Raw genomic sequence first — 25,923 nt, forward strand, 5'->3', positions numbered from 1 at the left:
CCGTATACGGATTAAGTTATAGGCCCCCCGCAGGTCAAGCTTGGTAAAGACCTTAGCCCCTTGCACCCTTGATAACAGTTCCGAGATTAAAGGCAGCGGGTACCTATCCCGAATGGTGTATTTGTTTAGGATCCGATAATCGCAGACCAACCTAAGTTCCCCAGTCTTTTTGGCTACAAAGAATACCGGTGCCGCAGTTGGAGAACTAGATGGGCGAATAAACCCCTTGGCTAAATTTTCATCTAGAAACTCCCGCAAAGCTTGCCTTTCCGGTACAGTCAAGGCATACAGCCTCCCTGCTGGCAGTTTCGCACCTTCTGCCAACTTGATGGCGCAATCATATGGCCTGTGCGGTGGTAATTTGTCCGCTTCTCTTTTACAAAATACATCAGAGAACTCCCCATACTCAGCAGGCACTCCCTCCATATCAGAATGAGTAACATTTAGAGTGCAACAATCCTGCCTCTTTAAGATCACTTTACGTGTTGCCCAATCTACTTGTGGGTTTACTACAGCTAGCCAATCCATCCCCAGGATCACATCATATCTAGGCAAGCTCGTAATATCCCACACAAACGTTCCCGTTACTCCCTGCACCTCCCACGTTACTGCTGAGGTTTCATGATTAACCACCCCAGTCTCCAGCAGTCTCCCATCTGCTCCTTCCACCCACACGTCGCATGCCTTGCGCACTCTAGGAATGCCATGCTTCTTAGCAAACTCAATATCTACATAGGAGACCGTAGCCCCTGAGTCCAGCAGTGCCAAAGTAGAAACAAGTTCCCTTCCCCCAACAGATAATGTAATGGGTACGAAAACATGCTTCCTCCCCTCAGTTGACTGCTTGAGGAGCCCTAGTGCGTTGGACTCACGTCGCACTAGGGCTGGCCTTTTCCCGAAAGCTGGGAAGGTTTCACATTACAATTTTTGGCAAAATGCCCAGCATTCCCACAGTACAAACACAAGCCCAGCTGCCTCCTACGGCTCTTTTCCTCTGTAGACAGCTTTTTAAAGACCCCAAGCTCCATGGGCTCTTCCCCCATCACCACAGGTGCCCTGGTTACATGCATGGGTGGCGCACACATTGCTTTTGAGTGTTTACGAGCCTCGAACCTTGCGTCTAAACGCAGCACCTTAGCTACTAAGGCGTCCCAGCTTTCAGCCGGCTCCAAGCGTGCTAATTCATCCTGGAGCATATCACTTAACCCGGCAGTAAATAAAAGCATGAATGCATTTTCCCCCCAATCCAGCTGGTGGCGATACAGGTTAAACTTATTTAAGTAATCCAAAACAGTCCCCTTTCCCTGTTTCAACCGATACAGAGCCCACCCAGCGTTCTCCGTGCGGAGAGGATCCCCAAAAGTATCAGTTAACAACTTTTTGAAATTATTCAAATTGTCCTTGACTGGGTCATTTCCCAAAATTAAATTAGTGGCCCATTGTCCTGCGGGACCGGTCAACAAACTCAAAATAAAGGCCACCTTGCTAGTGTCTGTAGGAAAAGCATGAGCACTGAGCTGAGAAAAATAAAGCTCCACTTGTGCCAAAAAGGTTGGCAACTTGCTCCTGGTTCCGTCAAAGCGTTCAGGAGTCAAAACATGTCCTTTCACAGCCTGAGCTGTTTGGATAACGGTAAAAGCCGTTTGCAATTGGTCTACTTTGGCCCTTAACTCATCCATCGTCTTCCTGACGGGTTTATTGCTGCAATAAACTTTTTATGGGCGTTGGGCAATCTGTCAAGGACAGAACGCCACAAGATTCAAAGTAACAGAGTTTATTAGATTACAGAACTCAAAAAATGCCCGTAAAACACAAGGGCCAGGCAGTTTTTGCCTTTAGGAGCAAAAAGGGGCAAAAGTAAATGTACAAAAGATAAACCGGATTAAACCGGAGTTTAATCCGGGTAAAAACAAACTGCTTGCTTCAGCCTGGGTATAAACGAAACGAAAGCCAAGGAACGAAAGATACAAAGAATGCAACTAATTGGCAGCAGATTCCTCTCTGCTGCCAACACTGTGCTTAGAGTAACTTGCGTCGCTCCCCCACACACACAGCAGACAGGATCTCCAACACGAGTAAATCAGCCAAGGATTGTAGCAGTTGAGTAGACCAGTTCCGTTCCGTAGATCAAAGCCAGAAGCAGACGTTTGTAGTTTTTCCAAGTCCAAGAAGGGGGGAAGACAAGCCGTGGTCAGTTCAGTCCGAGTTCTCAAAGCAGGAGATGGCGTCCGTCAAGAAGACGACGGAAGGTCAAGCTAATAAGAGTAAGCACAGGTTTGCACAAACAAATGCCCACACAATCCCTCCCGCCGTCTGACCCTGGATTCCAATCAACTTACGTCACAGCACAGGAAAGCACACAAGTCTTCAGGGAAGCGTCCCACACACACACGGATCCCAAGCGTTTGCCCAGATTACCTTGCCCAACGCAATTTGCAATTGCTCTCAAGCCCCATTTTATGCCAGTTACAAATCTTCATCACTGTCAGCTGTCCTCCTTAACCCGGGCGTTTCCTCATCACTTTCCTCGTCAGAGCTGGAACACCTCTGACTACGCCCAACAGCATCTCCAGCTGTGGATCCCGTCCCATCCCTCCAGCTAAACCATGGGTCTAATCCTGAAGGTCCCCATTCATCTTCTGTCCCATCATGGCCAGTGGCACCCACTTCCTCCCTTACCCGAGTCCAATCCATCTCATCCTCCTCTGAGCTAACCAGCCCCTCCTCCATTCTTTCCGTAAACCCTTCGAAAGACTCCTCGTCAGATGGTGCTGCAAATATGTCTCGCAGTCTTTTTCTCTCTCGCTCCTCGAGAGTATCTGACTCTCGAGGAGTCTTACGCCCACGTCTGTCAGTAACAGAGCCATGAGGCTCAATCATAACATTCCCCCCCCCCCCTTTTCTCCCTCTGTGTTCTTACGGTAATTAAAGCTGCTCACGCAATGTACAGACTGCTGAATCTGCCAAGTGACCCTTATAATAATTAAAACCCAGATTACCGCTAACAATCTGATGGGTAACTAAACTCAGATTTTCATGGTTTCCATTTTTATATCTACCCATTTCTGATTTCTCAATCAGTTGTTCTTCCACTGCCTTGTCATTTGATGACCATGCATCATAAAGTTTTTGGAAGAAAAAATGTATAATTATGCATTTCATTTGTAGATGGAAGTGCAGATAGAAGTGAGAAAGATGCCAGCAAAATCACAACCTATCCACCTGGAGCTGTCCGCTTTGACTGTGAACTCCGAGCAGTACAAGTCAGTTGTGGATTCCACCATTCAGGTACAAAAGTACAGATCATTCAGCACGAGGCCTATTTCCCATGTTGTTAGTACTTAGAGACATTATACTTCCTTAGGAAAAAAATGTGAACTCTTTACGTAATGGAGCTAGATAATTACATATTTCAGTTCTTCAAATGGTACTTCAGTCAAGTATCTAGAAGCATTGTATTACTTGTCCAGTAGTCTTTAAGGGACTTGTAAAATTTAAAAGACCCAAGTACTACTTTTCTTGAATTGTTACAATATATAAAGTCAGCTTGTTCCACTTTTCTGGATGCATTGGAGTGATTTTGTTTTATTAAAGTGTTAACTTAAAAACATATTATAACCCTTAGTTGTATTGATGGAAAATGGAGATGTTTACACATTTGGATATGGACAGCATGGACAACTTGGGCATGGTGATGTTAATTCCAGGTATGTTCCTATTTTAATACACATATAATAGTTACTTCTGTAAAATACTTTTTATTCTAATATATGGATCCAACTTTCTTTGAAGCTGAGCCCTGGCCTGAGTTGGACTTTGGCCTGAGAGAGATCCCAGAACTGTGGGATGTAAATTGTAGTAAAGCAGTGGAATTGTCTCTTAACTAACCATTACATTTTGACCATTGGGTCTTACTCCATTTTGGCAGCTGTAGATTTTGCTGAGTTATCATTACTTATATTAGTAAACATGTTTACACTTGAGAACTGTACATACAATAGGACTATAGAGGAGCATAATACTTAAATATATATTGGCCAATAATATGTTCTATATTTCTGTATTTTAAGATTTACATAAGTGTATGATACTATTTTTCCACTTTGAATGTAATGAAATAGTGAATTGTTGCAACCCTACATATTCATGTATAAGACCTAAATTTTTACTTTAAAAAATCAACCCAAAAAACCTGGAACAACTTAGTCACAGGTCATTGTGAGTACCGAGCCTTAACTCTTATCAAAAAGAAACTATCCCCATCTCTGAATAGAAGGGCAAAAGACAAGAGAACCTACAAGAAACCCTGAACACCCACACACCCTATTTTCACCATCATAGAGCCACTTCTGAACTTTTTGAATGCCTGGGTGGAAAAATGACAGTGATTAGGGGTGGCTGGCCCCCTGAGGCCACATTGGTGCTTTTCCCATTCTGCAGAATGACCCTTCAGTATCCATGAGTTGTATCAAAATCCACAATTTTGGCTCCAAAACCTGGTCTTGAATTATACATGAGGTCAATTTATACATATGTATATAGGGTAAAGTTGTATGAAAATCAGTGTAAGAATTATTTGGTGGTTGTTGCAGTTATGATTTTCGACATGTCATGTCCATTAAAGGCAGTCTCCGGGTTATGGAGTTGCAAGATGGGTTTTATAGGTTTGTTTTAAAGTTGAATTTTTATGTAGGTTGGAACAGATACATTTCTTAAGTACAACTCCAGCTGCATGGGTTTTTTTTTAAAGTTTTGGATAGCATAGGGAAGGTGTTTCTTTTGCTTTCTGTGCCCCTGTTCAGAGGATTCCACTTCACTTTCTGTCCCTGAGACAATTTGATTTTGGAAATAAATGGCTTGTTGTGGAAACAAGGATTGGTGATAAAGCTTAAGTGGAGACACCTTTTTCCCATGATAACTCTTTCAGGACTAAATTTCCCTTCCTAGGTGTAAGCTTCGCCTTACTTCCGGTTGTCTTACCCCCATTTTTAACTAGGAGCCGTATGTAAGTTAGATATCTGTAACTCGGGGACTGCCTCTGTAACAAGAATTACAGAAGGTAAAAGGCGAAAGATTTATACAATCTGAAGAGAAACCAGACCAAGAAATAATAAACCAAATAAAGAAAGAGGATATCACATTTTTAGAACAAAATTTACAAAAAATTACTGATCAGCAAAGAGAAACTGTAAATGCAGAGACTGATGAATAGGAAATATGAAAGGCGATAAGAAAAATGGATGGTAGCAAAGCCCCAGGACTGACTGGAATAACAGCCATATTCGTATTATAAAGTATTTGAAGAAGAAATAATTCCCTATTTCAAGAAATTGATAAATCAAATTTTAAACGAACAAAAGATCCCTGAGACCTGGAAGATGGCCACAATTACAGTGATACATAAAGAGAACCTAGAACCTAGAGACGTAAGAAACTATAGACCTATTTCACTATTGAACATAGACTAGAAAATGTTTATAAACATATTGGCTGATAGCTAAAAATATTTCTTAATGATTGGATCAAAGATGACCAAACAGGATTTTTACTGAGAATACATTTAAAAGATAATGTAAAGAATATTGATATAATTGAATATTTTGAATCAATCAAAAAGAGTTGGCCCTATTATCTCTTGATGCCAAAAAACATTCAATAACATTAATTGGGATTTTTTCAAATTATTAATGAAAGAATTAGATATGGAATACCAATTTACAAATGCAATCACCGTAATATATGACCAACAAGAGGCAAAAATTATAGTAAATTGTCAAGAATCTAAAAGTATTAAAATACTTAAAGGTACAAGACAGGGTTGCCCTCTCTCACCAATGATCTTCATAATGACATTAGAAATATTTCTAAATAATATAAGAGAAGACAAGAATTTGAATGGGACTAAAATCAGAAAAGAAAGCTACAAAGTTATAGCCTTCGTGAATGATCTAATTTGTATTAAGAAGATCCTATAGAAAACAAGGAAATAGATCAATAAGATCAAAGAATTTGGTAGACTATCAAGATTTTAAATTAAAATAAAACAACGATATTGACAAAAAATATAACTAAAAAGAGACAAGCAGATCTAGCCATCTAACTATCAGGTCTTCAAATAGTAAACAAAATAAAGTATTTAGGCCTAATGATTACAGCAAAGAATTCCGAACTCTTGAAGAATAATTATGAAGCAAAAAAGAGCTTGAAAATTGGAAATACTTAAATTTATCATTAATGGGCAGAATGGCAGCAATCAAAATGAACATTCTACCAAAAATGTTGTATCTATTCCAAACACTCCCAATAATTAGGAATTTACAGATTTTTAAGGATTAGAATAATGATTTTAAAAAAATTGTCGGCAGGGAAAGAAGCCAAGAATCAAAATCACCAACTTAATAGATGACAAAAAGAGAGGAGGTTTCAGTCTACCAGATATAAGGCTCTACTATGAGGCATGTGGCTTGATGTGGATCAAAGAGTGGACTACATTAGAAAAGCCAAAAATTTTGATACTTGAGGGTTTTGACTTAAGAATGGGCTGGCATTCCTATGTCTGGTATGGAAAAAGAAACGTTGAAAAAAAATTGGGAGCCACTTTATAAGGTCATAATTGATGAAAATTTGGGAAAGGTATAGAAATAGGCTATACCTCAAAACTCCATTATGGATATTGCCCCCAGAGACGGGGCAAAGAAGAGAACTAGACTGGGAGAGTTGGCCAACATATATAAAGGAGAAAGGAAAATATGAACTAAGAAAACAAGAAGAAATAAATAAAAAATACAAAAATATTTCCTGGTTCCAGTATAGACAGCTGAAAGAGTACTGTAATAAAGATAAGAATATGGGATTTGCAGAAAAGGACTCTTTCTTAGATAAAATAATGACAATAGAAAAGGAAATTATTACAAAAGTTTATAAAAATTGTTAGAATGGGCCACAGAAAAAGAGCAAGTCAAAAAATGTATAGTAAAATGGGCGGCGAATATGGGCTGCACAATTAAGATTCAAGAATGGGGAAAAATTGGAATCACAAGATAAAATATACTAATGCATATGACCTAAAGGAAAACTGGTACAAAATGATGTCATGGTGGTACATTGCCCCACAAAAATCTGCCAAATGCTATACAAATTACAAAATAAATGCTAGAAATGCAAGACTCAGATAGGCTTGTTCTTTTACACCTGGTGGACATGTGTAGCTGCAAGAAAATACTGGAGAGAAGTCCAAGAGACGATTCAGAAAATGTTGGATATAAAAGTCAAAATGGAACCAGAATACTTCTTATTGAGAACTTTGATATAGAAAAAGAGAAAAAGAAAGAGATACTCTTCAACTACTTAGTTACACCAGCGAGAATAGTCTATGCTAGAAACTGGCGAGTAAAAGAAATACCTTTGACTGAACAATGGTTACTCAAAATAACAGAGATCATGAATATGGACAGATTAGCCCAATTGATGACAACACATCAAGGAAAACCTAAGATCCAAATGGACTGGCAACTTATCAAAGAATATTTGAAGCAAGAGAAGATGAAAATAATAATATAATTTAAGAGAAGATCCAAGGAAACAGTTGTTTTACAAGATAGCTGGAATGAAAGGGGATGTAGAAAATGAGGACTTTTACTTTTGAAATGATAAATATACCACCATGAAATAGATGGGAGCTACAATACAATACAATAAATTGTAAATTTTGCATTTGTGTTAATAAAAATTGTTTTTTTTTAAAAAAAAAAAACTACAGAAAGTAAATCAGTAATAAACAGGAAGAAGGGAATGGGGGAAGGGAAAGAGTAAAAGACTGTAGAAGCATCTTTACCACTAACTGGATTTCATTTTAGCATAAGCTTCATAGATATTAACTTATATCTTCACCTGCAGTACAGAGTGATATCCACATCTCGGGTTATAAAGCATATTTACACAGTTGTAGGGATGGAATGTTATGTAATAGTATCCAGAAAGATGCACATCATGACCCTTACTCTGAATTTCCAAAGGGCTGTGTAAGGTGATACAAATTTACATGAGCCAGTAAAAGGATCGCTTCTATGAGGCATGATTCCTCATAATTGAAAAATGACATAGATATTGTAATAGTATTTAAACTAAATAAGTTGTGTATGCTGCCTTATTCTTCTGTCCACTGTTAGCTGTTTTTACATTTTGAATTATTTTGTTTGCTTTTCACAGCTTAGTTAAATACATTTCTGCTGTTTTATATTCTTGATTTAACATTGCCACTTCAGCTTTATTCATTACTGTCAGGCACAGTATCGATATATTGTATATTTTTGTTAGAGGATTAATGGATGCACTTACAGTAGCTTTATTCTGACATAGGGGATGTCCTACTCTGGTACAGGCACTACCAGGACCTAGCACACAAGTGACTGCTGGCAGCAATCATACAGCTATTCTTTTAATGGATGGACAAGTATTTACATTTGGCAGCTTCTCTGTAAGGATTTTTAAACATTTCTTTTCATGTCCTAATAAGTTGTTTTCATGTAGAGAATGTTTCATGATATTCAGTAGTGTTAGTGTTGGGATTGTTATTGTTTGCCATCACGAATAACCCTAAGGCAGGAATTTCTTGGCCAGATTCATTCTGAGAGGGTTTGCCTTTGCCTTTCTCTGAGGCTTAGATAGTGTAACTTGCCCAATGTCATCTAATGGGTTTCTGTGGGCAAGTAGGAATTTGAACTCTCATCTCCAGAACCATATTTCAGTGCTCAAACCACTAAAACTCATGATCTCCCTTGTTGGGATAAGGGAAATTACAAAATTGTAAAGTTATCAAACTTATGGAACTGGAGAAACTGGAAATAGATTTCTCTAGATTTAAACTTCTTTCCAAACCCCTTGTGAGACAGTCCCATACTCCATCTCAGTCTAGGGCAGTGGTTCTCAACCTGTGGGTCTCCAGGTGTTTTGGCCTACAACTCCCAGAAATCCCAGCCAGTTTACGAGCTGTTAGGATTTCTGGGAGTTGAAGGCTAAAACATCTGGAGACCCACAGGTTGAGAACCACTGGTCTAGGGTTAGTTTTTCATAATGTTTTTGGCTCATCTGCTACCTCCCCAAACCTACCAAAGTGCGGAACAGTATTGTAGCTAGGTTCAAGGAGTTGGCATGTAGCATCCAGGCCCCCTGGAAACTATTGAATATGCTGTTCTTTCTTATTGCCATAGCCATATTTGGATGAGAAAAGATTGTAATAGGCTTGCTGTTTGGACAGGAAGTGCCTCTACTGTATGTCTAGTCTGAATAATTCATTCCATTTAAATTACCATATTCATTTTGGGCCTAATCTGAATTTCAGTGGCTTCTGTTCCTTATTAGGCTCAGTTAAATTCAGTCATTACCAATTAAAAAGTTAATGCTAATAATACTGAAACTCAGTTTTTACAATGTGCAACTTATAAATACTTGTAAAAATTGAAGCTTGAGCAGTTTATAAAAATAGAAATGTGATAAAACACCTTTTTAAAATAGACATGTTATTTAATGCTATACTTGGTATTTGGTACTATATGGATGTAATTTTCTAACAATTGCTATTTCAAATTTACATTTCTAGAAAGGGCAACTTGGCAGGCCCATTTTGGATATTCCTTACTGGAATGCAAAACCAGCACCTATGCCTAATATAGGATCTAAATATGGACGCAAAGCTACTTGGATTGGAGCTAGTGGTGACCAGACCTTCCTTCGGATTGATGAAGCTCTCATTAACTCTCATGTACTTGCTACTTCGGAGATTTTTGCTAGCAGGCATATAATAGGCAAGGTTCATTTGCAATTTAGTTGTACTTGAGGGGAACCAATGACATTACTCTTGATCTATTTTGGTCGCTTTTACTTGTGCATTGATTTCCTCAAGACAAAGTACATACAATTTCATTTTTGTGTATTCTTTGCATTTAATGAAATGAGAAGAGATTAAATATGTGATTTTGCATACATTTTTCTTAGGCTTGGTACCTGCTTCTATATCAGAGCCCCCTCCATTTAAGTGTCTTTTGATAAATAAAGTTGATGGCAGCTGTAAGACATTCAATGATTCTGAGCAGGAGGACTTGCAAGGATTTGGTGTATGTCTTGATCCTGTTTATGATGTTGTTTGGAGGTAAGTTTTTTTGGTCATATCTCCTGTAAATGAAAGCAAAATTATATAAGATGAGAACTTTTAAAACATAGTGTATGAGTAATAAGTATGGGTTCCACCTGTGGCTACTGTACTTAATTTTTCTCTTGGAACATTGAATCTCAGCTTTCTTTGTCTTGCTTTCAAAACATTGAATTTCTAACTTGGTTATGGTTGCAAGTGCTGAAGCCTAACTAAAAGTATTAGATGCCTTTGGTGTATATTTGGTTTAAAGGAAGAGGAGTACATGGAATATGTTCATGAAAATGAAACAAGGAAGGACATGTAGGAACCTGGAAGGTTGAGTCAAAAGGAAATGAGAGAAGATAGAGAGTAATGGGAAAAGAAGATATTAAAGCCTGTTTTTACTGAAGGTAGTTATTGGAAGTGGGGAAAATATAGTTTGAGTATTGGCATTGCTAAGCATATGTCAAAAATAATAATCAGAGAACGGTATATGCTGAGAACCTGAATTTGTAGGTGTCTCCTTCTCCATTTCACAAATGAGGTTTTGTTTGAATATTAAAATGTGAGTCATGTAAAGGTATTCAAGAGCTCTTAGGAGCTCATCATAATTCCTTTGTATCCAGCATCTGCCAATACTTGAGATCTTGTAGCTCAGCACGCTTACTTCAAAGCAAGTCCTGCAGAGTCCCATGGAGCTTATTCCCAGATAAGGGTGACTAGGACTGAAGCCATGATTAGTTCTAAGGCTGCATATTTTTATTTTTATTTCCTTTATCTAAGGCTGCATAACTTAACAATAGTCTACTAAATACTTTGCTGTTGCCACAAAAAATGGCAGATTGTTGCTTTCTCACAACTCCACAGCTGTCTTCCATGCTTGACTGGAGGCTGAATGAACTCACCCACACCCATTGCATCAGTTGAATCATGTGTGAAATGAGAGGAAATGAATGTTTGGGAACTCTAGTCTGGGAAACGTATTTGGGGATTGATTAGGTTGCATATCTCTTATTTCAGAGTCTGTTACATTGAAACAATGTCTTCTTTTGGTCAGATTTCGTTCTAATACAAGGGAACTGTGGAGTTACAATGCAGTTGTAGCTGATTCCAGACTTCCCTCAGCACCTGATATGCAATCTCGTTGTAGCATCCTAAGCCCAGAACTGGCTTTACCAACAGGGTCTAAAGCTCTCACAACAAGATCACATGCGGCTTTGCACATTCTAGGTATGAGTCACTTAGGATATCATGTATAATGTTATTATGCTATAAAACTGTGCTTTACTTTTGCTTATTTTGAAAGCTTTAGTTGAAAGCTTTCAGTGGTGAATGGCAGCACTTCAATTAATCCGCACTTTGTTATGCATTAAATAGCAAGCCTGTTTCTTTTTTCAGTGATTTTCCATTCTAATCTTGATAGATTCCAACAGCATTTAAATCCCACAATTGTGTCTGTATTTAATTTAATTTATGTATAGTTTTATAAACCAACAGGATCGGGCATAAAGATCTCCCACATTTTAAAGGTGTATAAAAAATGAATCAAGCTATCTAGAAAAATGTATATATTTCTGAGAAGTACATTAAAAGGTTTTGCTTTAATGGGTTTAAGAAGGATATCAGACAAATGACAACCGTCATTGGCAATACATTCTAGAAATTTCTCCATCACTGTCCATAGAATACCTCTGAGCAGAACACCTTGGCGATTGCTGAATGGAGGCTCCTACTGCATCCACATTTTCTGGCATTCTAACGGACCTAAGTCTTGCCAAGTGATTTTCTTTTTAGTGTGGATCCAGTTGCCCAAAGAGTATAAATCCACAGTAAAATTGTTTTCTGATTGGTACAGATGCATTTCAACTGAGCACAAAGCATATACAGAATGCTCTCTGCGTCATTATCACAGAACAGTTGTTCTCATAATATGTTTGAACCACAAAGTTCCGATGTTCACGGGTCCAACTCTTGATGGGTACTTAAAATGACAGAGCATAACCTACTGAATCAGACCTACCCCACTTCTCTGCTCCCTCTACAGCCCACACAGTGCCCCCTCAAAATATGTACCCTGTACTAGTTCATGTGGTAGGTAGTGAGTATAAAATTAGAAAAAGATATTGAGAGATTGGTAGAACTCTAATTTGAAGATATTATTTTACAATGAAATAAAGTACTAAAATGTTACTATAGTTGTCTGAGTTTATTTATGGTAATTTCAGTATCTCTGTTAACGACTGATGTAAATAAACTAGAGTTTAATCTGGGGTACAAGTTATATGTCCGCAGGCTCTCCAAATCATTTGCGACAGTGTCTCACACATTTTACCCTAACCCTTGAGTAGTAATTTTCCCAAATTTCAAGTATAGTAAAATATAAAATTACTGATAAGGCTATCTTTGTAAATTAGTTTTAAAAAACAGTTTCTTTTTCTCTTTTTCAGATAAGAATTAAATATCTCTTGTGGTGGAATCTAACAATTGCTGTTCTCATTCTATTTTCCTTTAGGTTGTCTTGATACATTGGCTGCTATGCAGGACTTAAAAATGGGTGTGGCAAATACAGAAGAAGAGACACAAGCTGTGATGAAAGTGTATTCCAAAGAAGACTATAATATTGTCAACAGATTTGAAAGTATCTATCTATGCATCAAATATAAATATGGTTACTCCTTCATGTAATACAGTTCTGCTGTTGTATAAAGACTTGAATTATTATTTTCTTTCAGGTCATGGAGGAGGTTGGGGTTACTCAGCTCACTCAGTAGAAGCAATTCGTTTTTGTTCTGATACTGACATTTTACTTGGTGGCCTTGGCCTCTTTGGAGGCCGGGGTGAATACACTGCTAAAATAAAGGTAAGAAATTGAACCTTTTGGGGCATATTTAAATGAGACTTTAGAATTTAACATCTAATTGATCAAGCTGTATCTAGGGAAGGAAGATGTAAAAGGATGGCAAGGGAGAGATGTTGGAAATGACATATAAATAAAACAGGAAAGTAAAACTCTTAAAGGCTTCTTTTTCAGTTGTTTGAATTGGGTCCGGATGGAGGTGATCACGAGACGGATGGTGACCTTCTTGCTGAAACTGATGTCTTAGCATATGATTGTGCTGCAAGGTAAAGGGAAACCTGCATAATAACAATAGCATTAATAATAACAACATTTTATTTATATACCGCTCTATCTCCTCAGGAGGACTCAGGGTGATTTCCAACATAAAATAAAACATTCAATTGGCCATACAACAACGTGAACATAATAAAAAATGATACACATAATAAAACAAGAAAAAACAATGGAAAACAGAAAAAAGTTAAAATCCAGTTTCAGTATGCTCCATCAATGGGTTCAATATACCAGTGACCAGAGATTCATAGTGGACATGGCCATTTATGATGGGCTAGGCTGGGACTAGTGCATCAGAATATCATAAGGCCAGGTAGTGGATAAGGTGCAAAGCAAGATCCTGGTTGATAACCGGGGGAGGGCTAGGGATTAATCCTGCTCAAAAACCTGCAGGAAGCACCAGGTTTTCAGGTCCTTGCGGAAAGTAGACAGCGTAGGGGCTTGCCTGATCTCTCTGGGGAGGGTGTTCCAGAGTTGGGGGGCCACCACTGAGAAGGCCCTCTCCCTCGTCCCCACCAACCGCTCTTGTGATGGTGACAATAGCGAGAAGAGGGCCTCTCTGGCAGATCTCCCGGTTTGTAAGGGGAGATGTAATCATGAAGATCTTTAAAGGCAGCCTCCCATTGAATGAGCTGTAATACGTTCCTAAGGCAAATGTAATTGTAACCAGGCAGTTTTAGGCATTGAGATGAAAGAAAGGCATCCCTAGCAATTGAAGCCACTTGATAATAGTATAAAGTATTTAATTAGTTGAAGAAATCCAGTAGATGACATTGAAAGAGATGAATCAGATTGGCGTCTTGAAATAAAACACGCTGACAAAAGTCTAATCTCAGTATCACCTTTGAACAATAATACTTTTGTCCAGAAGATCTCACTCACAGTAAGTGGAGAGACAAAAGTTGTCTCACGTCTGTTCCACCATTGAGAGTATCCTAAGTGCAACACCAATCTTGCTGGCAAGAAAGAAAAAGGTCTGAATCCAAGGCCTGTATAAGTATTTTAATGTTAGAACTTAACCTCTATATAAAGTTGGGTGTTCTGTTACTTTTAAAATCTAAAGTTATAATTGTGCTCCAGATTTATAGAAAAGTAGCTTTCATATGAAAGCGATAATGTAGATTAAGATCAATTTTATTATTTCCTGTTTGTTTTGGCCTTTGGGTCTTCACCATTTTTTTCTATGTGTTTGTGGGTTTTTTTTTTTCTTTCAGGGAAAAGTATGCAATGATGTTTGATGAACCAGTTCTTTTACAAGCTGGCTGGTGGTATGTTGCCTGGGCAAGAGTATCTGGTCCTAGCAGTGATTGTGGGTCCCATGGACAAGCATCTATCACTACTGATGATGGGTAAATATTTTCTTTTGAGTACAAGCCTTGGATGTGTTACCAGCTGAACCAGGCTCCATGACTAATATTTGTATATATATTTTCAGAGTTGTTTTCCAGTTTAAGAGTTCCAAGAAATCCAATAATGGTACTGATGTTAATGCAGGTCAAATCCCTCAATTACTGTACAGGTAATGCTTTAATTATTTCTCAAATTTCAAACCAGTATTAGTAATGTTGGAGGTGGTAGAGGGATTGCATACAGAGTATAACAAACTATATCCTATTATTACCAGTACCAATGTCTTAGCAGAATTGCAACTCTAATTTTTCATGCTTGATGAAGATGCCATTGCCATTCAACAAGTTTTTCATTATATTTAGTATTACATTTGCATCTCTCTGAGGAATTCATGGTGTTGCGTAGAGGGTTATTTCATTTTTTCACTTACAGCTCCTGAATTAATTTAGTCTGAGTGATAGTGGCAAGTCCAAGGGAGCATAACTGAAATTCATGTCAGAGTGGGATTTGTACACACACCTGGCACCTGTACTTTCCTGGTATACCAAGCAGGGCTGTCTTCAGGATTTCTTCCAGTTGCCACTACTAACTTGTTTTTCTTTTTGAGAAATCATTTTTTTTCTTCTGATAAAGGGCAATCAATATTTGCCCTTTTCTCTAATCCAATATTTTAACAGTAAGATATAATTTAAAGCAGAACAAGTGTTTTATAGATCAGTAGAATATATGTCATCAGAATTGAATGGTAAACTATAAAAATGGTTGGGGGAATAGCCAGTTCCTGGAACCTTGGGTTTGAATGCTACTTCTGGTATGTTAACTACAAGCAAATATAATCTTCAGAAGTGAACATCGCACCCCATCACTAAAATATCTAAAATAAAAAACATGATGTGTAAATAAATTATCTAAAGAATGCCTTGTTGCTCTAAAACTTAATCGTAGCATAAAGAAGATACTCCTTTTATTTGTTTCATCTTTCAGGCTGCCTACAAGTGATGGCAGTGCATCAAAAGGGAAACAGCAAACAAGTGAACCTGTGCATATTCTAAAGCGATCTTTTGCCCGAACTGTCTCAGTGGTGAGTAACGTTCAAAATCAACTAATGGATTATATTTTAATTGCCAGGAGGAGGAGAAAAAGAAAGAAAGGTGCACTGAAAGGTGGAGATGCTGCATTTTTTTTCTTGTGTCAGGAGCAACCGGAGTTGCTTCTGGAGTGAGAGAATTGGCCGTCTGCAAGGACGTTGCCCAGGGGACGCCTGGATGTTTTGATGTTTTACCATCCTTGTGGGAGGCTTCTCTCATGTCCCCGCATGGAGCTGGAGCTAAAAGAGGGAGCTCATCCATGCTCTCCCTGGGTGGGATTTGAACCTGGCAGCTTTCAGGTCAGCAACCCAACCTTCAAGTCACGAGGCTTTTATCCCCTAGGCCACCAGAGGTTCCTTGAGATGCTGCATGCCACCCTGTCTTTCTGGCTGTGTTGCAGTCAAGAGGGGTTTGGGGAGACAGGAGCTTTTTTGCAGCTTGGTCCGAAGAAGGGCCAAAGTGGTAGACAGCTGAGTAAACAAAGAGGGCTGAGGCTTCTTCCAGGTTCTATAGAGAGTAGGCTATGAAAGTTCAAGGCTTTGTGTTGGCTGAAAAAGCCTGAAAGAAGCAATTACATCCACTTCTCTCTCTCTTTGGTGGCTGTTTCATGCTTTCATCTTACAACTGAGAAAGCAGGGGGAGTGCATCCTTAGATAGGCGAGGAAAGCCTGAAGGAAGCAACAGCACAGTCTATTCCTTTTCTGACAGCTTTTTAGAGGCTTTCTTACCATAGCAGACAGAGTCACTTCTTTGCTTTGGTGCAGAAACACCAAAGAGCTGCTGCCATTGCCATTTTGTGGCAAGCATTTCAAAATACCTCCAGAACAAGCAAAGGGGATCAATTCTTATTTAAGAGTGGCTTCAGGCTGCTTTGGAAAGTGGTGTACATAGGAAGCTTGTCCTGTGAGGTATTGCTGCTCCTTTGCCTCTACCCAGAACGATCTGAAGAGTCCCGTGCTGAACCTCAGAGTTTTACTTTCAGTTTATCCACAGGTCATATAAAAATGTCATATATTTTCCTATAATTTTGCCTTTGTTTTGGTCCAGTATATCCCATTAGGAGCTGGCCCTGTTTGCTCCCACTAATAATGAGTTTCTGAAACTGTTTTGTACCCTGCTTTAGAAGTTACTGCTTGAATGATCATTTGATATAGCTTCTAGACCAGAGGTTGAAAACATGTAACCCTTTAAAGTAGTGGTTCTCAATTTGTGGGTCCCCCAGATGTTTTGGCCTAAAACACCCAGAAATCCCATCCAGTTTACTAGCGGTTAGGATTTCTGGGAGATGAAGGCCAAAATATCTGGGGACCCACAGGTTGAGAACCACTGCTTTAGAGATTGTTAGACTGTAACTCTCAGCATTATTTTCAATTATACTGCTCGGGGCGGTTGAAATTGCACAACATCAGGAGGACTGCAGAATTCCTGCCCTGGTCTAGATTTATTTCCCTGTCTGATGCCAATAATTAGTTCCAGAGGAAGTTGTACAGATTTATGCTTCTGTTAAATATATGCTGTTTGAACTTAAAATAGGAGCAAAACAGGATACCTTGAACCTCCTACTAAAACCAAAAGCAGCAAGCAAGTTTCTAAATTCTGTTCTTTCCAATCAAGTTGAAAAATGTTAGTGTTGGATTTGTTGCACTAGGTAAATTGAATCAGAAATGTCATAGAATCATAGAGTTGGAAGAGACCGCATGGGCCATCCAGTCCAACCCCCTGCCATGCAGGAAAAACACAATCAAAGAACCCCTGACAGATGATAATTTGATTGAATAATTTTATTAGAATGTTTTAAATGAATGAGTGTTTCCTTGTGGACAGGTCACAGTGCTAGCAGTGAAATAGGATTTTGTGGCCACTTAAGACCTTTCCTTTTCAACTGTTTTTGTGGGCTTTAAATATCAACATAAGCAATAGAAAAAACATGGGAAGGTTACAAATGCTTGACTGTGTTGTTTAGGTATCTATAACATTTTTGTTTGAAGCAAGGAAAATCCATAATAAAAACTACAAAAGTACTCGAAATATACATGGAGGTGGCTGTAGATTAAGAGGCTCTATCTGCTTCAGCATTATAAGCCTCGTAAGAACTTTGTACCTTACTTCAGAAGTTACTCACTGCTAAAAGGGTGTTGTTCAATGATTTGAGAACCACTTTACTGATTATTTCTCATTATTTCAAATTGTTTGCTTTCATTACTATTATTCCTCACACAATTTTCTTGTCCTGAAACAGGAATGCTTTGAATCATTACTGAGTATTCTTCATTGGAGTTGGACAACTTTAGTTCTGGGAGTAGAAGAGCTTCGTGGTTTAAAAGGATTTCAATACACTGCTACACTTTTGGATTTAGAAAGGCTTCGATTTGTTGGCACATGCTGTTTGAGGTTATTGCGTGTCTACACATGTGAGATCTATCCAGTGTCAGGTAACATGCTTGGTTTTAATATATTAAATTAAAATGAAATGCAAATGTATAGAACATGTATGCATTGGTAGCTACCGTGGATATGAAATCTGACTTCTAGCCAGATGTTCAATAGCCACATTTCCAATAGCTACATTTTTATTGAAGATTTCATAGACTGCCATGACTGAACTCAGATTGTCCCATCTTGTTTTAATATACTTGGGCTGTGCATTTAGCCCTGTTATTTTTCTTTTTTCAGTTGAAATAAGCAAATCAAAAACATCTTCTATTAACTATAATTTCCTATTTTGTCCAGCTGGGAAACCATGGTTGTCCATTTCAGAACAATCTTTGATATTTGACAAGTCACCATGTTTATCTAAAAGGCTTGACTGTGTGGCAGCTTGTCATGCAGGCCTTAAGATATATGTGTCTTTCTTCTGGGAACCTACAGTAAATTACTTGACTGGATCGTTGTTAGTGATTTTGTTGATATGTTTCCATCTCTTTCTAGCTACTACAAAAGCTGTTGTTGATGAAACTAGCAAGCTGGCAGACTGTATTGGGAAGACGAGAACGCTGCTAAGAAAAATCTTATCTGAAGGAGTTGATCATTGTATGATAAAGCTGGACAACGACCCCCAAGGATATCTCACTCAGCCATTGAGTCTTCTGGAAGCTGTCCTTCAGGAGTGCCATAACACATTCACAGCTTGCTTTCATTCTTTCTATCCAACCCCAGCTCTGCAGTGGGCTTGCCTTTGTGACTTGCTCAATTGTTTAGATCAGGTACTAACACGTTTTTCTTGTAGTAATATTGTAAAATCTCCACATTACTATTTTGAACAACATGCGTTGACATACCATCACAAAATGATCTGAGAAAGGGTGTTTGAAAGAGGTACAAAAGAGCATGATGGAAGCAATTACATGATTGACTTATTTTATGTAGTTCCGATAGATCACCTTAACGGGCTTTTTTTTTTTTTTTCAAAGGATATCCAAGAAGCAAATTTTAAGACTTCAAGTAGCAGACTTCTTGCAGCTGTAATGTCAGCACTCTGCCATACATCTGTAAAACTTACCTCTATCTTTCCTATTGCTTATGATGGAGAAGTCTTACTGCGTTCTATGGTGAAGCAAGTGAGCACCGAAAATGACTCTGCACTGGCACATCGCTTCCCTCTACTGGTAGCACATATGGAAAAACTTAGTCAGGTGGGTGTCCAACTGCAGAAACACTGCTAAACTGTAAATGAGCCCAATTGGGCTTTTCTTCATGCTGCCTTTTTCTCCAGTTGTGAAGTTATTTATTTAATTGAATCTGTGCAGAAACTGTAGAACTGTGTGGAAAATATGAACACAAGAACAAGCTTATTAATGAGAGCATACTCAATAAGCATGGATTTACAACTGGTGGTTGAACGCTAGATGTTGAAAACTTTGTTCCATTCTTGTACAGCAATTAATCTGTTTGCTTAGTGGAATTCATGGCCTATTGATCCACTAAAAGAATAAAAAAGTTTATGTACCATACTTGAGAAGAAAACATGGATTTGTAGCTTAAGCATTTGCTTAACTGGCAAGGATGTGAATTTTAAGCTACATAAAGCAAATGAAAGGTTCCTACCTAGTGTGCCTCATTCTAATAACATTTCATTATGGTATATTTCTTATAAAATAATTCAAGATTTAACCTCGGAGTAGCCTCTGATATGTGACTTTCCGGTCTCTATATAAATTCCAGTCTCTATATAAAACTATACAAATTCAGAAGGCCACATGCTGAAGATGTGGGTAAATTCATGCATGCTTAAAGGCATAGTTGCAGTAACAAGCAAGCAAAAAATTAATATGTAAAATTTATGTCAAGAGTTTTCTTCCCCTAAAAAACAAGTGATTAGAAAATTTACTTGAGTATTAAATTATTTGTTGTTGTGTGCCTTCAAGTTGGTGCAAAACTATAATGCAGTTTTCTTGGCAAAATTTGTTTCAATCAGTCCTTGGCTTCCTCTAATACTGATTATGACTTGTCAAGGGTCATCAAATGGGTTCCCATGGCTTAGCAGGAATGTGAACCTTGGACTCCCAGACTACTCATCTAACTCTCAAACCATTACACACCACACCAACTTTCTTTAAATGTACATCTGTTCCGTTTTCAATTATTGAGTGATTTATAGTGTGTATGCATGTGTCTGCACCATTCCTGTGTTCTGTTATTTTACATAAATTACTCACTTCTAATATGTCATTTTTTTCTGCAGAGTGAAGAAAATATCTCAGGGATGACAAGCTTTCGTGAAGTCCTTGAAAAGATGTTGGTTATTGTTGTGTTGCCTGTCAGAAATAGCCTCAGACGTGAAAATGAGCTGTTCTCTGCACACCTTGTTTCTAACACTTGTGGATTACTTGCAAGTATTGTGAGTGAACTCACGGCTTCTGCACTGGGATCAGAGGTAATATGATTAATTCATTTGCCTACCTGCTATCCTAATGTGCATTGTTCCTTCACTGTATAAAAAGATATTAGAGTATTTGAGTGGTTGAAAAGATGGATAGAAAAGAAAAGGAAGAAATGAAGATAAAGAAATGCAGTCAGAATGGCTGTAAAAAAATCTATATTGACGGAACAATGGCATTTCCCCGGGGAAATTAGGAAAGCTACCACCTTGGCTGTGTTAGGAAGAGCCTTAAAACCTGACTATTCACACAGGACTTTGGATAAGAACTGCCCATCTGTATGATAAATATTGGTTCGGTGTCCACTTTCTGACTGGTTGCACTTTTGCCTTATTAATTTTCTGATATACCACAGGGTATTAATTTTCTGATATACCACAGCACTTTATCAACTACCTCATGTTTACAAAACTCACATAGCACCCAATTCGTTTTTATGATTTTATTGCTGTATTTATTGTTGTATTTTAATTTATGCCGTTTACCAATGTTTTGTTATTTTTAAGTTAATGCTGACTCTTGTGCGCGCAGTTCTTGTTATTTGATGTTTTATGTTTCTTATTGGATTTGACTGATCTTGCCCCATGTGAGCCATCCCGAGTCCCTTCGGGGAGATGGAGGCGGGGTATAAGAATAAAGATTATTATTATTTATTATTATTTAGGTGTAGTAAGGCAGTATTTGTTTCTTTTCACCCCAGAACATCCAAGGATGTTTCTGTGCTCATTCGACTAGATCAGTGGTGACTACAAGGATAACATCCTTATTGGAAGAAGAATGCAAAACAATTGGATGGAAGGAGACATCGAATTTTATAAGACATTGTAAATTTTAAGTAAATTTAAGTAAGATCAGGTAGCCTCTGGACAATCTGATTTTTGCTGGTGTAGTTCGAGGCTCATAAATGATTATTTTAGGAAGGCTGAAGAATTGCCCATCCATGGCTGTACCTTAAAAAATGAAAATAAGTTAAAGTCTGCCAGTTTCTCATTTTTAAATTTAAATCTGAGTAGCTTTAATACAGATACCTTGCAAAGCTATGTAACAAAAATGAAGGAGAGAAGGGGGCAACGGTTGAAATTGTTTATGCGTTTGCTCTCCTGTCTTGATCAAATGTCATGAGGGATTATCCCAGTGGTTGTGGATTGCTCCTTCAGACATCCTCGAATGATCATTCCCAATAAGGATCACTTTCTCATTCTGTTTCAATTACTACTTTGTTTCCTTCCAGGCTGATGGCCTTAACTCTCTGCATTCTGTCAAGTCAAGCCCAAACCGCTTCACAAAAACAAGCCAAGGCAGAAGTTGGAACACTGGGAATGGGTCTCCTGATGCAATTTGTTTCTCAGTGGATAAACCTGGGGTCATTGTTGTTGGATTCTCGGTCTATGGTGGAGGTGGAATCCATGAATATGAACTGGAAGTGTTAGTTGATGATGTACGTACAGTGCATGAAAATAGTAAATTACTTCATAATAGTTCAGTAAGAGTACATATAATTAAATGCAACATTCCTTCCTCCACCCTTACAGGGGGTTTTTTTGTTTTTGTTTTGTTTGTTTTTTGTTTTTTATACCACAAAGTGCATATGAATTTTAAATGTTTCCCTTTTCTTTATATATATATTTTTGGTAATCTAGCCAAGTAGTTTTAACCTTTGGAAGCCTGGGCTCCAAACTTGATGAATATGGCACCCTGACTCCACCTCAATGTCAATGTTTTTTTTATAGTGCTTAAAATCCCTAACAGAATTATGGAACCTGCCCTACTATACAGTTGAAAGGGTATTTTGAAGGAGCTATGATTATTAAAGCATTTTATTGCATTTGTCATTGAGATATATATTTTTGTTTCCTTCCCCATATCTTGATATTTTTCCTTGAAAAAAGAAAAGGAATAGAAATTTTACTTACTTTAAGTTAGTGACTGACCTTTTAGTTGTAGATAAGAAATGTCACAATATACTTCCTCATTAGTATGTTGGTCCTGACAGTACAAATATATCGTTATAGTTTGAATTGGAGATATTTTATAGGTATATTTTCTAGCTTTTGAAAATTGGTCAGATATTTTGGAAGTCAATTTTATATGTATAGGACAGCAAGGGGGGAAAAGAATTTTGAGGAAGAAGGAAACTATCAGATACTAGTGGAATTGAATGGCTGAAATTTATACAGGCAGTCCCTGAGTTACAAGTGTCCGACTTACAAATGACTCATTGTTAAGAATGGGGGTGAGACAATAGGAAGTGAGAGAAATCTGCCCCTCGGAAGGGAAATTCACTCTTGAAAGAGTTATCATGGTTGAAAGGTGTCTCCACTAAAGCTTTATCGCCAATCCTTGTTTCCACAACAAGCCAATTTTTTCAAAATCCAATTATCACAGGGACAGAAAATGAAGTGAAATTTTATGAACAAGGGGCACAGCCAGCAAAACAAACACCACAGGGGTATTAGCCCTTCCCTATGCTATCTGTAGCTTATATATAGTTATATGGAGTTACATTAAAAAAATGTACCTATTCCAACTTACAAGCAAATTCAACTTAACAACAAACCTACAGAATTTATCTTGTTCATAACTTGGGGACTGCCTGTATATATCACATTTTCACTTTTAACTATTGTGTTGAAAATTGACCCACATTTTATTTTAAATTTAGAATGATCATACAGGAGATTCAACTCATTCACATAGATGGACATCTCTAGAGTTAGTGAAAGGAACCTACACCACAGATGACTCCCCAAGTGATATAGCTGAAATTAAACTCGACAAAGTTGTTCCCCTAAAGGTAAATAAAGTACAGTTTTTGGAATATGAAAAATATCTTCGTATTATGCTTTTATTGGGAAGACACAATCCGTCCCAATCTATTTCTAAAATCTGACATTCTAAAAAAAAATTATTGCAAAATATTTTGAAGATCAAGACATAACAGCAAAAAATCCTGCTGGTAAATATCAATTTTAAAGGCTTCTCTGTTCTGTTTCCATACAGTTATACAGAAAAGAGGTCTAATATAAATATGATTGTGGATCAGAGCATGCTGAATCAGAACAGGAACAGGCTAGCTACAAACAGTAATAAAGTTTTTAGGAAAAAACACGCTGTGAAAATATGCATGGTGCTTTTAAAATTTCCGGGGGCTGACATAATTAAAATGCTGTAGATTATATATTTTCTTAATTCTTTAATTTGTAGGAAAATGTGAAATATGCAGTCAGGTTGAGGAACTATGGAAGTCGCACAGCAAATGGAGATGGCGGAATGACCACTGTCCAGTGTCCAGATGGTGTCACTTTTACTTTCAGTACATGCAGCTTCAGCAGTAATGGCACAAATCAAACACGTGGTCAGATTCCACAGATTCTCTATTATAGGTAAGAACTGATTAACTAAATTACATGATCACCTCCCATATCTTTGCTAGACATGTCAGACAGCTATATATAACAATATATACATTATAACTAGAAATGTTATGATAAATCTGTTTTGCAGATTTCTCAAAATGAACTATAAATGACAATATGGCACACAATTTTGAAAATTTTGAAAAGAGAATATGCCAATGAAATGTAGAGATTAAAGAAGCAGTCCCTCCCCGGGATGTCACTTCCAGCCATCATTTTGTTTACTGATTTCCCTCTTCTTTTTGCTATTTTGGAAATTGTAGTTTTGAGCATTTTGAGGCAATTTTAAGTGAAAACAGCTCCCAAATTTGCACAAATTCACAAGTGGACTGTTTGGTAGGTTCCAGGGTGGCTTAGGCATGTAAACTTGGAACTCAGAGGTCATATGAGCAGTACATGGACTACGCTTCTCACGCCACAAGTTAAACCAGTGGTTCTCAACCTGTGGGTCCCCAGGTGTTTTGGCCTTCAACTCCCAGAAATCCTAACAGCTGGTAAACTTATTGGGATTTCTGGAAGTTGTAGGCCAAAACACCTGGAGACGCACAGGTTGAGAACCACCGAGTTAAAGTATTACTGTGGTATTTGAGATGTCCAGATTCAAGTTCCAGTGGACTTATAATACTCACTTGGGTAACCTTGAATCATAGAATCGTAGAGTTGGAAGAGACCTCACAGGCCATCCAGTCCAACCCCATGCAAGAAGCAGGAAAATCTCATTCTACGCATCCCCGACAGGGGGCCATCCACCCTCTGCTTAAAAGCCCTATCTATATAAGGGTAATGTAAGGGTAAAGTGTGGAGGAGGGTTGTGTATACTACTCTGAGCTCAAGATCTAATTGTAACTAATACATGAATATATTTGTATATGCAGAAGAATGCTTTCAAATTTGATCTATCTTGTTGCCTTCTCTGAAATCTAGAGTTAGCATATTTTACTTAAGGCTCATTCAAAAATATGTGGCTTCATTTATGTATTTTCCAGAAGTGAATATGATGGCGATCTACAGTCACAGCTCTTAAGTAAAGCCAATGAAGAAGATAAAAATTGTAGCAGAGCACTTTCTGTTGTGAGTGCTGTGGTGCGGGCTGCCAAAGATCTTTTACATAGGGCTCTAGCTGTAGATGGTAAGAATATTTATTTATTTGTTTATTTATTTCATTTAAAACATTTATATTCCACCCTTCTCACCACAAAGGGGACTCAGGGTGGATTACAACATATATACAGCAAACATTCAATGCTGGGACATAAAATAAACTATAAATATACATAAACACTAAAATCAATTATTTTCACATTAAAACAATTATTTAAATCCATCACAAGTCAGCCGTACTGAATATGTTGCAATACTACCTGTTTTCCTCTTATTATAGATGTATTGCTGGTAGCAAAGTTTTGTACTGGGAACGCCTATTGATTTTCATTTACTTTATAAAGCTATTCCTGTGTTGTTATAGTTAGGTGTGTATGCATGTGAGTGTATGTATCTTCAGGTTGCTTGTCAACTTATGGGAACCCCCAAAATTTTATTCCTTGCCTTTTTGTAAAGGCAAGGAATATTCAGAGGTAGTTCTTTGAAATGTGACCTATAGCAAAACTCTTAAACTGTGGGTTGTGACCCTATTTTGGGCCCCCGACTGAAGTGGGGGTCATGAAAAATCAGTGTAGCATGTCATGGCATGTGGCTGTTTTAGACATTTGTACAAATCTGTTAGCAAATGGCAGGCAGTAAATCCTTCAGCATATTTCATAAAAAAAGGAAATTCAGCCTGCCTTGTTAACAAGCCTTGCAAATGCTGTTTTGCTTGATGGCTATCATTTCAGTTTCAGAAATACTTCCCTTCAAATTTTGATTTTAAAATACTTAGTTGAATTCATAAATCATACAGGGTTGAAATAAAAACATATCAGTTATCTGTCAT

At 37.8% G+C, this 25,923-nt stretch overlaps 1 protein-coding gene across 13 annotated transcripts in view; it reads left to right on the top strand.

Moving 5' to 3' along the window:
* The window catches only part of mycbp2 (MYC binding protein 2), a 207,433-nt gene that overhangs the window by 82,036 nt on the left and 99,474 nt on the right, over positions 1-25,923 (top strand). For all 13 annotated transcript variants that reach the window (XM_062975545.1, XM_062975546.1, XM_062975549.1 and 10 more), the window contains 20 exons: positions 3,169-3,288; positions 3,626-3,707; positions 8,359-8,476; positions 9,599-9,803; positions 9,994-10,147; positions 11,187-11,359; positions 12,642-12,767; positions 12,862-12,989; positions 13,161-13,252; positions 14,477-14,611; positions 14,698-14,781; positions 15,597-15,693; positions 17,940-18,132; positions 18,629-18,903; positions 19,111-19,332; positions 20,382-20,573; positions 21,809-22,015; positions 23,240-23,371; positions 23,782-23,960; positions 24,980-25,122. In XM_062975545.1, the coding sequence (XP_062831615.1) occupies positions 3,169-3,288; positions 3,626-3,707; positions 8,359-8,476; positions 9,599-9,803; positions 9,994-10,147; positions 11,187-11,359; positions 12,642-12,767; positions 12,862-12,989; positions 13,161-13,252; positions 14,477-14,611; positions 14,698-14,781; positions 15,597-15,693; positions 17,940-18,132; positions 18,629-18,903; positions 19,111-19,332; positions 20,382-20,573; positions 21,809-22,015; positions 23,240-23,371; positions 23,782-23,960; positions 24,980-25,122 (3,057 nt within the window). The remainder of the gene's footprint in view (positions 1-3,168; positions 3,289-3,625; positions 3,708-8,358; positions 8,477-9,598; positions 9,804-9,993; positions 10,148-11,186; positions 11,360-12,641; positions 12,768-12,861; positions 12,990-13,160; positions 13,253-14,476; positions 14,612-14,697; positions 14,782-15,596; positions 15,694-17,939; positions 18,133-18,628; positions 18,904-19,110; positions 19,333-20,381; positions 20,574-21,808; positions 22,016-23,239; positions 23,372-23,781; positions 23,961-24,979; positions 25,123-25,923) is intronic.

This window comes from Anolis carolinensis, chromosome 3, assembly GCF_035594765.1.
Source record: "Anolis carolinensis isolate JA03-04 chromosome 3, rAnoCar3.1.pri, whole genome shotgun sequence".
Classification (NCBI taxonomy): domain Eukaryota; kingdom Metazoa; phylum Chordata; class Lepidosauria; order Squamata; family Dactyloidae; genus Anolis; species Anolis carolinensis.